We start from the raw sequence: 14,862 nt of genomic DNA on the forward strand, positions 1-14,862 counted from the left end.
CGGATATGCCTGATGAAGGAGTGAGAACACCACACAGGGATGTCGGCACCGTACCACACGTGACTGTTCAGCGCACCTCGCTCAGCCCTTCGAAGTCCGGCACGCGAGCCGTGCGATACGACGGCGAGCCAGAACCACCCACGCAGGTTGTGCCCACGAGAGCGTGACCCCAGCCTCCAGCACAGAGCAGAAAACACGCTGCTGAACACCCTGCTCGGTCCGCTGCGGCGGCTGCGCAGACGGGCACGGTACGCTGCTTCGCAACGCGCTCGCGCCAAGAGCCCGCGGGAGCAAGCTCTGGTCCGCTGGGCCACGGTCTCCAGCGGGACGCGGGGTGGGACCGAGCGGGTCTGTCCGCCCCGACGCAGGCGTGCGGGGTCACCACACCTCCCCGCAGGGCCACAGCCCGCTCGGTCTCATTCGCTCCAAAAAAAAAAGAACAACAGCACTTGACGGCAGCGACAGCCGAAGTCTTTCCGAAGGCAAGCGACTCGCCAAGGAAGCGCGTACAACCCTCTGTTCTTTAGGGACGGGGAATTGAAAGACTTTTGCTCACCTCCCTCATTATCCTTGTTATCGGCACAGGCGGTTTCCATGGCAACGTTGCATCCAGGCCCCCTCCAGCCGGTCTGGCAGACACACTGCCAGCTGTTCTGACCCAGCGTGCATCTCCCATTGCCATTGCACAAATCGGGGCAGCCATCTGGGTGAAGAGACGGAGAAGGTAAGGACAAGACACCATCAGACACACTGCCACTCACCCTGCCGACAGCATTACTGTGCAGACAAAAAGGCTCGCTCCTGCTGCTGGGACAAACGCTGCCCCGGCCCGGGGTGGAGAAGGAGGGAAAAGAGAAACGAGGATTTAACTCCAGCTGAAAGAGAGCAGGAGTCCTACCATCAGCCATAATAAATGTTGTAAGCACCCCATAAAGGTTCAGATCTTGAGTCAATAGCAATAACGTTCTGCTGATGGAAGATCTTCTTCAACCAGCATGTCAGTGTCCAGGGTGCCTTTTACAGGGTGCGTCGCGTAACTTTCCAGAGCTGCTCTAAACACAAAGTTAGATAAATAGTTTTGAAAATATTTTCCCTCTTTAACAGTCACTTTAAAAGATCTACTTATTGAACACAAAGTTTACTTCCACTACGACGTCACATTTCATGCTTTCTGAGAGATACACTGGAAGAGGTATCTCTCTTCCACATACAAAAGATGTCTGTTCTGAATTGACGATGGATATGACTTGGGTTATTGTACAGCAAGAGCTGAACTAGGGACAAAACCATTCACAGAATCACAGAATGTTCGGGGTTGGCAGGGACCTCTGTGGGTCACCCAGTCCAACCCCCTGCTGAAGCAGGGTCACCCTGAGCAGGCTGCACAGGACCTTGTCCAGGCGGGTCTGGAATATCCCCAGAGGAGACTCCACAGCCTCCCTGGGCAGCCTGGGCCAGGGCTCTGTCACCCTCATTTGCTAAGGTGCTTCTGCGTTCTCACAAAATGTCCATAGGTAATAACTTGACCGCTTCTTCCCGAAACTAAATGAGTCTCCAGAGGCACTACTGTATCTAACTGCATATTCCTTATGAAAAAAGGTAAGGAAACCAAATTCCACCCTGAAAGGTGCTCGAAGCCTTGGTATGCACAATGAAATCCATCAACATCCAATGCACACAAACGTGTGTGTGTGTGTCTGCAGAGGGGACAGAAGATTCGCAAGGCCTGCAGCAGACCTCTCATAGCACCTTTTCACTAGTCTGAGCAGGAGGAGAAGGCTGGTTTGCCATACGGACAGTAGATGTTGGATCATTCACAAGATCTCTTGTCTGGGTTGGAAATACAGTCTAGTCCTGCCACCTCTACAACCAACAGGGAATGCGGAATAATTAACGTCATTGCTGTTGGTCTTGGGCAAAGAATTTCACCTCAGAACAGCTCACAAAGCTTCATGCTCTCTTGTTTTCCCCTCCACCAGCAGTAATGGGTCACTGTTGGCACTAAGACCTGCAGGGACCTGCTGCAGCCCTCCCGGGTCTCACCCACTGGCTGGATTAAGTCCTTTGTGTTTGCCACCATGACCCCAAGCTACTGATTCAGTGGTCCACTCCCTTCCCCAGGCACTGGAAGAGCACCAAGGAACCAATGGGCACATACCAGAGTGCGGATACTCTTCTCTCGAGCTACGAGTGAGGAAGGCAGCGGTGGGAAACACCCTGAGAGCAAACAAACATGTTTTCTTTGAGCAGCACCGCTTCAGACGTGCAGCACTGGAGAAAGACGACGATGACAGCGCGTCGCCTTTGTGACCCTGGCCGCTGCAGGTGACCGGGAAGAGGAGCAACCACCCAACTTGCACCGCTTTCATCCTGGTGCTGGAAGGTCGGACAGCCTCCCAGACATCACCGACGTGGGCTGCGCACGTCTGGTCAGAAAGCCACGGCTCTGCGGTTGCGTCTCTTCCTACTCCTCCCACCGCCCTTGCGCAGCCGCGTGACGTCAGGGAGAACTCCTGTGACCCCCAACAGCTTTCCGCACTGCTGCAGGGGTTTCCCACGCGGGAAGGAGAGCTGCCTTGTATCCCCGGTACTCACACAATGCTATCACAATGTGCACCATTAAATTTTCCCTTGTTGGGTTGTTACCTGATAAATTCATAGTGTTTAATTAACTTTTAATAGGACTAAGTAGTCCACAGCTATATTAATTTCTGATGTAATTCTGAAAGTTTCCTTTATAATTAAAAAAAAAAAAACAAAACCAAATGCTGGGCCTGTGGAAGGTGCTGGACTGAGACCTCCAAGACCTCAGCTGTCCCACAGAAAAGGTTCTTTACAGACAACAGTAACCCAAGTTTCTGTGCATTCTCCTGCCAAGATGCCCGACCCTGTATCATTTCCAGCACTGGCACAGCAGCCTGAGCTCCACCAAAGCTGTGGGGAGTAGGACACCAGACCTCTGTGAACCAAGACCGTTCGGTTCATCCTACACAGAAAGCCATCAGGAGGCAGAAACAAGTTCTAGAAGCTTTATTTCAGTGCTGTTGTGTATTAAAAAATTACAGTGCCCCTTTCACTTGAAAGTGAGGTTATTTTGGCACTGCATACCTTGGCTATTAAAAATGGCACGCACTGTGTAGCACAGGTAACATATTTTCAAGGCATTTGTTTTACCTCTTTCATTTGTCAGGTTGTTTGAATGACCAAAATGTTTGATGGGAGGCATCACATTGTAGGACAAATTATTTGTTTTAAATGAAAAACAAATAGTAATTGTGAACATACACAAACAGTCGGCTTTACACTGGGGCACTGAAGAGAATTAAATCACCGAAGCAGTTTGCTTTGCAGCATATGAGCAAGATGAAAACACGAACAGTAGGGAGCTAGCAAAAATCTCTGAAAAGTTTTACGTGCAGCTGGGGATTAATGGACATGACTTTGCTTTTAGCTTAAGGAGAGAAGCAAGCATCACTGGCATGGACATGATGTTGCTAGGAAACACTACGCTACCTCTGCAGAGTTTATTTAACTGTGGCCTTCCAAAGACTTCATGTTTCAATAACATAACCATCAGAAGCAAGGGGAAAAACCCAGCAGGAGACTACAATAAGATCCAAGTACTTTGACAATTATGTCTTCCTTAAAAGATCTATTAAATTAATGATGTATTAACTTTCAAAATAGCTTTAAGTAATGGACAGCTATTCAGCTATTTTGCATGGTGATGTGTGTTTCTGCACATGTGTGTGTATGTGTGCCTTTCTGTTTACGCCTGTCTTTCTTCAAGAAAGTATTTACACAGCATTATAGTCTGTTACAACAAAAATTGTTCTAGCAGCCTGTTGACCAACAAGACAACAGAGCTCCAATATCATCTATCAATAACAGCTTTTCTTCTAAAAAGTTAATATTTAGGCAGTGCACTGAATATCTCTATTTAAATCCTCCTACACGTGCATGTGTGCAACGACCAGCACCGATGAACGCCCTCTGCGCACACAGCATTTGCACCTGATGCACTTCAGCGGGTTTGGACAGGGACGAGGCCACAAAGTGCCTGACTGAGGAGCCCTCAGAGCCTCAGCAAACGCTCAGACACACGGCCTTCGCGGGAAACGCACCCTGTACGCAGCACACCCTAACACCAAGCGCTCAGTTAAAGCTTGCTTTCATTCTGCAGTCCTAGATTCCCAGAATCATTAAGGTTGGAAAAGACCTGTAAGATCACCAAGTCCAACCATCAACCCAACACCACCACGCCTGCTAAACCATGTCCCGAAGTGCCACATCTACACGTTTTTTGAACCCCTCCAGGGATGGGGACTCCACCACCGCCCTGGGCAGTCTGGTCCAACGCCTGACCACTCTTTCAGTGAAGCAATCTTTGCTAACATTGAATCCGAACCTCCCCTGATGCAACTTGAGGCCGTTTCCTCATGTCCTATCGCTAGTTACTTGGGAGAAGAGACCAACACCCGCCTAAAAGCAGGCCCTAGCTCACAGCAAGCAGTGTGTTACCTCCTGGCTGCCTTCTGCATTCACTCACAGAGCAAGGCAGTCGAAGAGCAAGTGAGGCAGCCACCGAGGGAAGGGCTATCACCACCTAACCTTAAGAAGTAATCCACCACGGTCTGAAGCTCTCAGTCACAGCACAGAAAAGGGCCCTTCAGGCTAAGCAGACAGGTTGCTGTTCCTGGTGTGTAGAGAAATTCTACTCATCTTTGCTATTACAGCATGCTTAATGGGAAATGTCAAAAAGCCAGGTTAAAAAAGAAGAAAGTGCTTGTTTAAGGTGCTGGATTGACAACTTATTTATTCACAGAACCGGGAGAGTACGGGCAACAGCAGTTCAAGTGTCTCACGCTTTCCTAGCAACGTCTCTGCACAGGCTGCTGCTGCTAGAGGTGAAACACTAACGCAGCCTCCCTTCTCGCTCTGTCTCCAGCCCGCCTGCGGGACTGGTAACGGGGAGCTTTAGCACAGGTACCTACGCGTTTACAACTGAAACAGCAAGAAAGATCACAGTACTTTTTGCAACGCAGCGTCAGGAATCTGCGACTGGCATTGGGAGGGACCATCAGGGTAAGAGAAGGCTGCAAAATCAAAATACTAAAATCCACTCCTCTCCATACCACAAAGTGCCTGGCATTCATGTAAAGGGAATGCTGGAAGGCTGCAATAGAAGAAAAGGAGAAAATAAAGGCATTATGCCTCTGGATCTTACAGAGAATGGTGTAGACTGGTGTTTTGTACATCTGAGATCCCAAAACACTTTTTAGCTTTCTCACTGAACAGAACAATCTCTGGAATCTTGCAGTTCTGCAATACTAGGGCTAGTGTTTAATGCCTGAATTTATTTCCTCTTGTATTTTTTTTTTCACATCTACCCAACTAAATTGGAGTAATGGAAGAAATTCACCACTGGATTTTATGCTGTTTCTTGCTTCTCTTTGTTCAGACAGGCTGCTACATTCTTAGCTTGCTCACAGTTTAAACACTCTGTTTCTTAGCAAGTTAATATAATGTCACATCTACAGTGGTAAGCAGCATGAGAACATTGACTCTCACAGACCACGACAAGGGCTTAAAGACAACTCTGAACCTCTACAATTTGGTAAGCAAAGATCCAGCAAAAATACCTGTTTCCATGCATTGCGACACTTGCCCGTTGTCTACCTACATCGTTTCTCAGTACTTGAAAGCCCTTCACTTCCATTTCCTCAGCTTATCCATTCCTCTGCACATATGATGACAGCCATTACAATGGAAGGAACTTTGGTGATACATAGTACAAAGAATACTCCATAACATGTGAAGACTGTGGCTTAAGAAAAAAAAAAAAAAAGGTAGTATCTTTGCCCTGAAATAGTTGAGTTCCTTCTTCTAGGAATGGATCAGATTGCTGTATCCTGGCTGTGTCTGTTACCAAGAGGAAGAGAATCCACCATGGATGCCAAGTAAATAATGTAGTATCAGAAGAACAGGATGCTTTCTAACAAAACACTACAAGAAACGAGAACACACCAATATGAGGAGGAGTAGTTAGTCAACTACCGCTATATATACACAATTGTTACATTCATCTTCTTTCATGTTATTAACATTCATGGAGACAAGGGATCAAAAAGGTTCGAGACCTCTGGTTAGACAAAATTGGGAAAGAAAGCTCCTGTCTGAAAGCCCTTGTAATCCAAAAGACAAAATGTGCTTAAAATACTGGATTATGTTATTTGTTTGTAGGGCTCTACATTGCCACAGTCCACGATGGGGACAAGAAGATGGTATAACAATACAAATTAAAGTGTTTTTCACAGCAACAACAGAAAAATAAATAGCGAGTCTAGAAAACAACAAACATTGCTGTCACCGAGGTCATGGTGAGCAAAATCAGGTCTATGGCATCCTCCGGGCCTCTGTAAGCTTTATCTATTTCTATAGTTTCATATTTTCAAAACTTACATGAGATTTATGAACAACTGAATTTCACAAGAAAGTCTGCAGAATCATTATGAAGAGTAAACAAAATCAATACGGACAGGGCTTGTTTCTAAGAAAGTGACAGCGCCGGATATATTTACGAGAGAATACTCATAGGTTTCATCTACACTGAAATTATTTTGAGACTAAATTGTAAGGTGATTAACTCGCTTTTGAACTCAGCAAATTACTTTCCAGTATCTACACAGTACATCAAAATTTCTAATCCAATTTTAGGTAAATTCTGCACAGAGTTCCTTCACATTCCACTGCCACTCACAAACTCCAGGTATACAAATACACACGTACTCAGCTATCCAGCCATATATAGATGTTCCTTTGCATAAACTACTTCACAACTCCAAAAGAAACATTTTAAGTAAATCAAAATATAAAGACATGCTGTCCGTTTAATTTGTGGTTTCAGTCTAAACCTTAATAATCATCAGAACTCCCACTTACGGTGGGGTCAGTCATTTTGGAAAACACGGAAGGGAAAGGGCAACCAAGGAAAGAGAAGTTAGAGAAATCTTGTTCTTTTCAGTTTTCCAACTTTGATGAAATACGTAGCCTCTTAGTATAATTAAAAGAGAAAGGCAAATAGGGGAGAAGGAGCAAAAAAAGGTAAAATCTCCCTAGGTGAAACCTCATACCCACTCAGAGAAGCAGACAATGGTTTTAGCCTCTACGCAGTGTGTACATGGAAAATTAGATGTAAATCAAGAGGCTACACCTTCTGAGCCCCTCTGATTCAAAGCTATCTATCAACCATCCGTCCTCCAAACAGTATCTTCAAGCAGACAGGATGGGTTCCTGGCACCCCTCCCCACTTCACGCACACATAGTGCAGCTACAGCCTGGAATACAGCTTCTGTGGTTGATCTTCCCACCTAACCTCACTTGACACGTCCTTATCCAAAGTCTGCTGGCAGTCAGAGGAGTCTTTTCACTGACTCGAACCGACGCTGGACCAGGTGGTCCCACGGGTGAAGATGCCCTGCAGTACAGAAGTTTCAAGGGGAACATTCAAACTATCTTTAAACCCTCCTCTTCTCATTACAGCTGTTAACTACAGAACTGCAGCAAACAAAAGCAGTCTGAGATATGATGGTGCCTACAGAACAGAGAGAAATGGCATGAAAGCAGTAATGATAATAGCCTGTTTAATTTGGATTTTAGGGGATAATCACTGTTTTCGTATTTTCTGTTCATTCCTTCAGCTAGTTGCTGGTATGCCTACGGCTATCTAGCAAATAATAAATGAGGTACATAGAGCAAGGTACCTAGCAACATCGAGAATAAAATTATGCTTTTTGTTTGGTATTGTTATTTTTTAATCCTTCAATTCCAAAGCCTGCAGAGCTCAGTTTAAGCCAAAGAAAGGGCATAAAATAAAAATGACACATCGTGTTCTGGTAGGCACACACAGGTTATTTTCTACGGAGCAGCATTTCAACGAAAATAAACTCCAGCCCCAAACCTGTAACTAACCATATGTCAGAGCAATACAGCCCTGGCTGAGGGAGAGGCGAGGCCCCGTTGAGCGAGTCTGACAGTTCCAGAAAAGGCTGGAGAGCCGCGCAGAAGCACTGGCTCGGGTCCTCGCAGCAGGACGGTCACACAGGCTGACAAACGGTGCAGCCTTTCGGTGTAACAGAACGCCTGGTTTCACCGCCCGCGCACCGCAGCGGCGCTGCCTGCAGTCCCAGAGCGCTCTCACAGGGCAGGAGCTGCTCCGTGGCACCGAAGCATTTGTCACCAAGATGCTCTGACTGGCTGCCTTGCTTCTTTATTTTTTTCCTTTTTATTTTTTAGAGAAAACAGGTGGTTTTTTTTTTTAAATTACCCGATACCCTAAATATTTCTTTAAGCTAGATATCAAACAAAGGAACACATGGAATAACTAACTATTTGCAGACGTGTTGGAAGCGACGAATATACACCTGAGTTAAAACTAAAGAACTGGCCAGCTACAATTTTATTTATTGAGCAGGCTCAAAAAAATGGAAGGACCAAGCAGCACGTTTCAAGAATCCGGAATCCCTCCACTCTAATACCTTCTGTGCAGGCAGACAACTACGAATGTTCAGTAATGTTCCTTAAGTTGCCTGGGATAGGTATGCCATCACACAACTTCCTTTTAAATTCTATTTACTATTTATTTTTTCAATTTCTGTCTTTCATAAGTAAAGACAGGAACTCAGAGAACAGCCAGCTTTCCAAACAAAATCGGAAAATGTGAGAATTACATGTGTGACTGCTTTAAAGAAGAGGAGTAAACCTCACACAAAGGGGAATTGCTGGTGTTAAAAAGGAAATCTCCAGAAAAATCACTTGCATCTCTCTGAAGGAAAAAAAAAACTACAAAAAGATAAAAACACACACAAAAAAAGGCCAGAGGAAAGCTCATGTTGCAATATGCATCACAAGAATTTGGGATTAAAGACACCCCATGGGTGTCAGAGCATCACGCCTCGTTAACAAGGGATTACAGCAGTAGACTCTGTTTTATCCAACTCCATTTTAAGCGACCCAAGCAGATGGGCTCCCATTGCTTTCCTGGGGAGAGATGCCCTCGAGGCTTCTCTCTTGCGCACAGCAGCCGAGTTCCCGAACCATCACCAGCTGCTGGCCTGACCCCCTCCAAGCTGCCGAGAGCTGGGCAGGGAAAAGATGGTGACGGTCCTGAGACTCGGCGAAACCAAACAGATCAATAACCACAAAATCCATGTCTGCTCAGAAGGCTGAGTATGCACAGCCGAGCCCAAGAATTTCGGCTACTTACACATATAAAAGACAGTTTCAAGCAGGAAAGGAGGCGGAATTGATGGGATGTTTAGTCATAAGACTGAGAAGAGACCAAGGGCTCTGCTGTGGCCAGGAGGCCAGACCTAGTCCTGCACCGTGGGATGTCCATGATAGCCGTCACGTGCCCCGGCATCACCCACAGACCGCAGGCAGGGGGAAGGGATGGCCGCTGCTGTCTGCGCGCCCCGATGTCGCTCACCTGAACGCGCAGACACATCACATCCCGCACCAAACCAGCGCGGCGCATGGCGGCTTTATCGACCATCAGGTGACGACAGCTTGGGATGTGCACCAGCATAAGCAAAGGAGTTACACAAGACATAGGGCTGTAAGTAAAGACACTGCTGAAGCCCAAAAGCTACAGCACAGCCACGCAGTTTCCTCTACAGGCTAAGCAGATTATTTGCTGAGATTCTGAGCAAGAGCTATAATTTGACCCTAGCAGCACATTCAAGTTACACAGTGTATTCTTTTCAAACAAGGCTCATATTCAACTTATATTCATATACCCAATAAAAAGATCCATAAAAGATGCAGTAAAATTCATATTTAAGATAGCTGGTTCTTTCAAATTAATCTTACTGTAACAAAATCCATTTAGAATATAATTCCGGGTGAAATTGCATTCATAAAACCAGTACCACAACCATAATCTTTTATTGTGTTAATGTTTCTGATATGGGATATGAGGACTGGCATCATCCTTTGTAATATGTAACATCGTTTCTGAGAAAGAAGCCTTCTCAAGTTGGGTTTATCTCTAAAATAACGTCTATTTAAATATTTTAGTGGCAGTGTAATGATAAAGTGACCTATCAGGCAGGATGTGTAAATTCAGTCAATTGAAGAGTAACAAGCAAAACACTGACCTAAAATGTAAAAGAATATATTACCTAATTAAAATGTAATAACTAAAATCCCCAACATTAATCACAGTTTTATGGCAGGGAGTTTCAGTCGTTCGTTCATAAAAATTAGGATTCATGCAGTAATTGCTACTCAGCCCCCTGGCACATGATGCAGCTTGCTTTTTTAAGCATTTGAAATACGTGGCAGCCACAGCTTTTCAAAAATATGGATTTGAATTTCTTTTCAATAAATGTTTTGGTAAAGTGTTGGTATACTTTTAGACATGCTTATTAATGACAAATCTTCAAGAATCTCGCACACTTTGATGAACAAAGTTGTGTCACGTTTCCACTGTCCTTACCTGTTCTACCCCCTTCGTGCCACAGGGAGAGACAAAGAGGAAAAAATGCAACGTAACTCTTATGTTCAGTGATATCTGTATCTGGCAAAAGGATATTTGATACCGAGCTGGCAAATCCCAGACAGTAGATTTCAAAAGCTCAGTTTCATTTGGCTAAATGAAATTTCACAAATTCAGCATAAATGACCTAATTTTTCCTTGTTTCAGACAGAAAACAACACACAGCCCTAATTTTACTATTGTTAACAACTAAGATTATGTATGAACTCAGAATCATACCCAACCTGCACAAGTACCTGTTCTATTCTCTTTTATTTACCTGTCTATTCCGACTTTGGAGGAAAGCATGAAGTCAAGTGGTTTTAAAGGTTTTTCTAGTGTCATGTTCCTTCATTCAATTTTCATGCAGAGCCCAGACAACAAGGGATGCTGCTGCTCCGTCCTGTGCTCCCAAGCAGACTAAGCCTGCCACTGGAGATGGCATGGTGCCGTGCTCATTCAGAGTTGAACCCGACTTCAGGACACTGAATGCAGCCTGGATGAAACCAGAAGCAAGTCCCATCATTCACCTGCTCGCATACGAACTTCTCAAATCTCTGTATTTATCAAGATGCCACAAAGGTAGGTCCTAATTTCAAATATTCACTACCTAAGACCCTGCTGATATAAAAGGCACAAGATCAGGTTTGAAAAGGGCAGGATCGTTTGGTGCTGGCGAGGCTTGGGCTGGCAGTACCGAGTACTCCCAGATCTCCCACCTGATTGAAAACCCTCCAGTGAGGCAGATAAGTACATCTGCTCTATGCCTAGGTCAGCAGAGGAGACCACATCGTCACTGGCTAACTTTTCTCAAGACACAAACGCCACCCAACATTTCTTCTACTTTAAATTTTAAGGGAAAATCACGATCACTAGCTTTGCTGTTCAGAAAATATTTTTAAGCAACATTATTTGCTGCGACAAAGTTTCAGTGCAGAGGCAGAGAAGGTAAACACCAGGCCAAGTTAAATCAGACATCTCCTGGTAAGCTCAATGCATAGATACATTAAATATAACCACATTAAAGCAATTCTTTAGGACTTACGTAGATCTAAAATTATCCTACAAACAGGATATTTGTAATTCAGCGTGAAACATTGTCCCCTGCTGTGCTCACACATGTACATCTGAATCTAGGTCTCTAAATATCTTCAGGACATGGTTTAGCAGGCACGGTGGTGTTGGGTTGACGGTTGGACTTGATGATCTAAGAGGTCTTTTCCCACCTTAACGATTCTATGAAGTAAATCAGACTTGGTAACAATAAAAATGTTTCCAGTGTTCTGCAAACAGCAATGACCTAACACAAAATGATCAGAAGGCCGGCTTTCAAATGCCGGTCTCTGCAGAAGCAACGCGCAGACAGGGAGAACAACACAACCACCAACACATATGCTGCACCGAGCACGAAAGCTGACACTAGAGACACGGCCTCGACATTAGCCCTGTCAAATGCAAGGTCTACTGCAAATACACAGCAGTTTATCTGTCTGAGAAAAACTGACATGCTGTAATGTAAAACTAAATGCTAAATCTGAAGTGGCGAGACTTCTTGGCATCACATTCTTCTTCACCGACCAGACTGACTCTTCATCCTTCTTGGCTGTATCAGCTGAGGGCCAGGACACCAGCTGGTCCACACTGGCAAAACTCAGCCAAATTCAACAGAATTTCATGGGTTTCAATCAGCTACTGTACAGCCTCAAGGCTCATGGCAGTTTGCTGTACCCGGCCCTTCACGTATTAGTTAAAATCAACCTATTGGTTGTTCTTCAGAAAAGCACGGATTTTCTCGGGTTTCTATGTTTTAACTGACTACCAAGCATGGTGAAAACCCTTGGATTATAAACTGCTGCCGGTGGTTTTACAGCCCTTCCTCCCTCCTGGCAGGGTCCTAGACCTTCTCCTGTCTGAAAGGCAATGTATCTCTTGGAAACAGAGGTCTCCTTTCATCAGACCAGCATGTGCCTGGCCATCCCACAAAGGAGCAACCCTTGGATGCATCCATGCCAGCCAGACATCACCAGCTTCTAATCTTCCAGCTCCAAACACTTGCATAAAGTCCGACTAAAACCAAACTAACGCTGCAGACCTAACGGAATTTTGGATTTTCGGGAAAGACACAGTTCTCAGTTCCGTCATTAACTGCAGAATCCTTTTGTTCGCTTTATAAATCCTCTGCATTGGGCACACGAGAGCTGTGCTACTGCCCACTTCTGGGGACGGTCAGGCTCCATTTCACACCCCCCTCACAGTCTGTTCAGCAGCCCAATATATAGGGGTGTAAGCCAAATCCAGCTAAGTGAATATCGAAGCATTTCTTCTTAAGAACAGGTATGTCAAATGTTATTTCAATTCTCTCACCAATGGCTTACTAAAGAAATTCAAAATCAAGTTCAAGGCCTTACTTCTTATCTGGTAGGCTCAGGATATTTCAGAGAGTGCCTAAGGTATAGGGATGGAAACTGGGGTCAAGAGCTCTGCTAAGCTGACAAAGGCTAATCTTATCTGTGTAGGAGGTGGAGATTTTAAGGAGCCAATTCAAGACTGTGGAATGAAATCCTTCACTCTATAAATAAGAACTTATATATATATTAAAAAACCATAAATCACCTATTACCCACTTTTGCTCCAAATACAAATTGCATTTCTTTGACCATAACTCCTTTAATATACAAATAGCTTTACAAAGCAGAGGAGTTTAAGTCCACCAAAACGCTCTACTAAGCTAAGCCAGCATTTACAGCGACCAAACAGAACTGCTTCCCTTATGTCGCTACTACTTAACGGTGGTTTACACTGGTATTTCTAATCCTATTTGAATTCTGAGATGTGAGGGAATGGGATGTGTGCACGCACACGCATACGCAAGTAGGGCACTGTAGTGAGGACTATCTACTACTATCTACTTACTCAACATGCCATAGGAGCTGCTTAGCTAGGGTGCTGAGTAACGGCCCGTACAACCTACCGCAGAGGGCTGTAGGAAGTCTCCCTTGGAAACGACGGGCCCGAGCCCAACGTCTGACCTCGGAACTAACCCTGCTCTGAGGAAGAGGTTGGACCAGACGGCCTCCTCCTGACATCCCTTCCAACCCGGGTTATCCACCAACCCTCCGGGTTCACAGCTGTAAAATTCGTAATTCTCACGGTAGGGAATCCCCATTTTTTCAGGCATTATTACAAAATCATTACTCACTGTTCATCAGATATTGATGTCTGCATACAACTTACAATTTCGCCATTAACGTTCAGATATGCAAATGGAGATTCTCCCTAAGTGTGCAGGTTATCTCTATCAGAGGAACAAATATGAGCCTTAACATAAGTATGCATTTCAGTCCATTACCGCGTAACAGCTTAGTCCTCTCTATGGGCAAATATCCCTTAATTTGGTACAGAATTTTGGAACGCCTTCAGGATGAACAGTGCTATATATAGACAGAAGTATTCTGTTTTGCAGCTGATATTCTTAAAGTTTTAATGATGTGGATTCCAATAAACGGCTGCACACTGTACGGTTTCAGACTACAGTCCAAACATTTCAGCTGTCCCAAAGGAAAATCAAAAGAAAGCGCTGAACTGAAAAAAAGGACTTTTTTAAAGAAGTATGGTGGGGTAGTTTGGAAGGAGAAAAGCCTTGATAACATGTACTAAAGGCTTCTCCTACTCTTTCTGGCTTGCAGGAATCCTAAATCTTCATGACAGTTAAATATGATTAAGTAGTGACAAAAAATAATGGATATTTGAATATTAACATAAATATATCCCACTTGTTTGTTACAGATAGAATTTATGGAGTTTAACTATGTACAAATGTAAAGGATAACATAACGTCCACAACACAGGAGCAGTACTCCGCCACACAGGCGACATACGTAAAACAAATTAAAATACATAAACAATGCATTCTGAGTTATGTGAGTATTTGTGCATGCAGAATTGTTTGGCAGATGTAGGACAGAAGATGAATATTTCACTACATAAAATATATTTTAGAAACACGCCTTTAATTCTAAAGTGCTGGGCTTCCATCTTGCATCCCCCTTCAGGATACATAAGCCTCATGAATATCGTGCAATTTTCCAATTTTTTTATCTACCAACTGCACAAATAACTCATAAAAGCTATGGGAATAAAAATGTCGTATTCACAAACAAACTCTCCTAATCCTGCATGCACAGACAAAGCATAGGACAGCTCTCTTTCTGTTCTTTCTCATAATCCTTCAAACATAGCCAGCTGCCTTGATATTTAAATACTAAATAAACCTGGGAAACTGATTTTGATCTGCTAGGGAGATCTTCACCATTTCACCCCCAAGA

At 44.4% G+C, this 14,862-nt stretch overlaps 1 protein-coding gene across 16 annotated transcripts in view; it reads right to left on the reverse strand.

Annotated features, from left to right (window-relative positions):
- Nucleotides 1-14,862, reverse strand: part of TENM2 (teneurin transmembrane protein 2) — a 1,253,534-nt gene that overhangs the window by 53,260 nt on the left and 1,185,412 nt on the right. For all 16 annotated transcript variants that reach the window (XM_075442184.1, XM_075442183.1, XM_075442198.1 and 13 more), the window contains one exon: nt 557-703. In XM_075442184.1, coding sequence (XP_075298299.1) covers nt 557-703 — 147 coding nt within the window. The remainder of the gene's footprint in view (nt 1-556; nt 704-14,862) is intronic.

This window comes from Opisthocomus hoazin, chromosome 23 (assembly GCF_030867145.1).
Source record: "Opisthocomus hoazin isolate bOpiHoa1 chromosome 23, bOpiHoa1.hap1, whole genome shotgun sequence".
Classification (NCBI taxonomy): Eukaryota; Metazoa; Chordata; class Aves; order Opisthocomiformes; family Opisthocomidae; genus Opisthocomus; species Opisthocomus hoazin.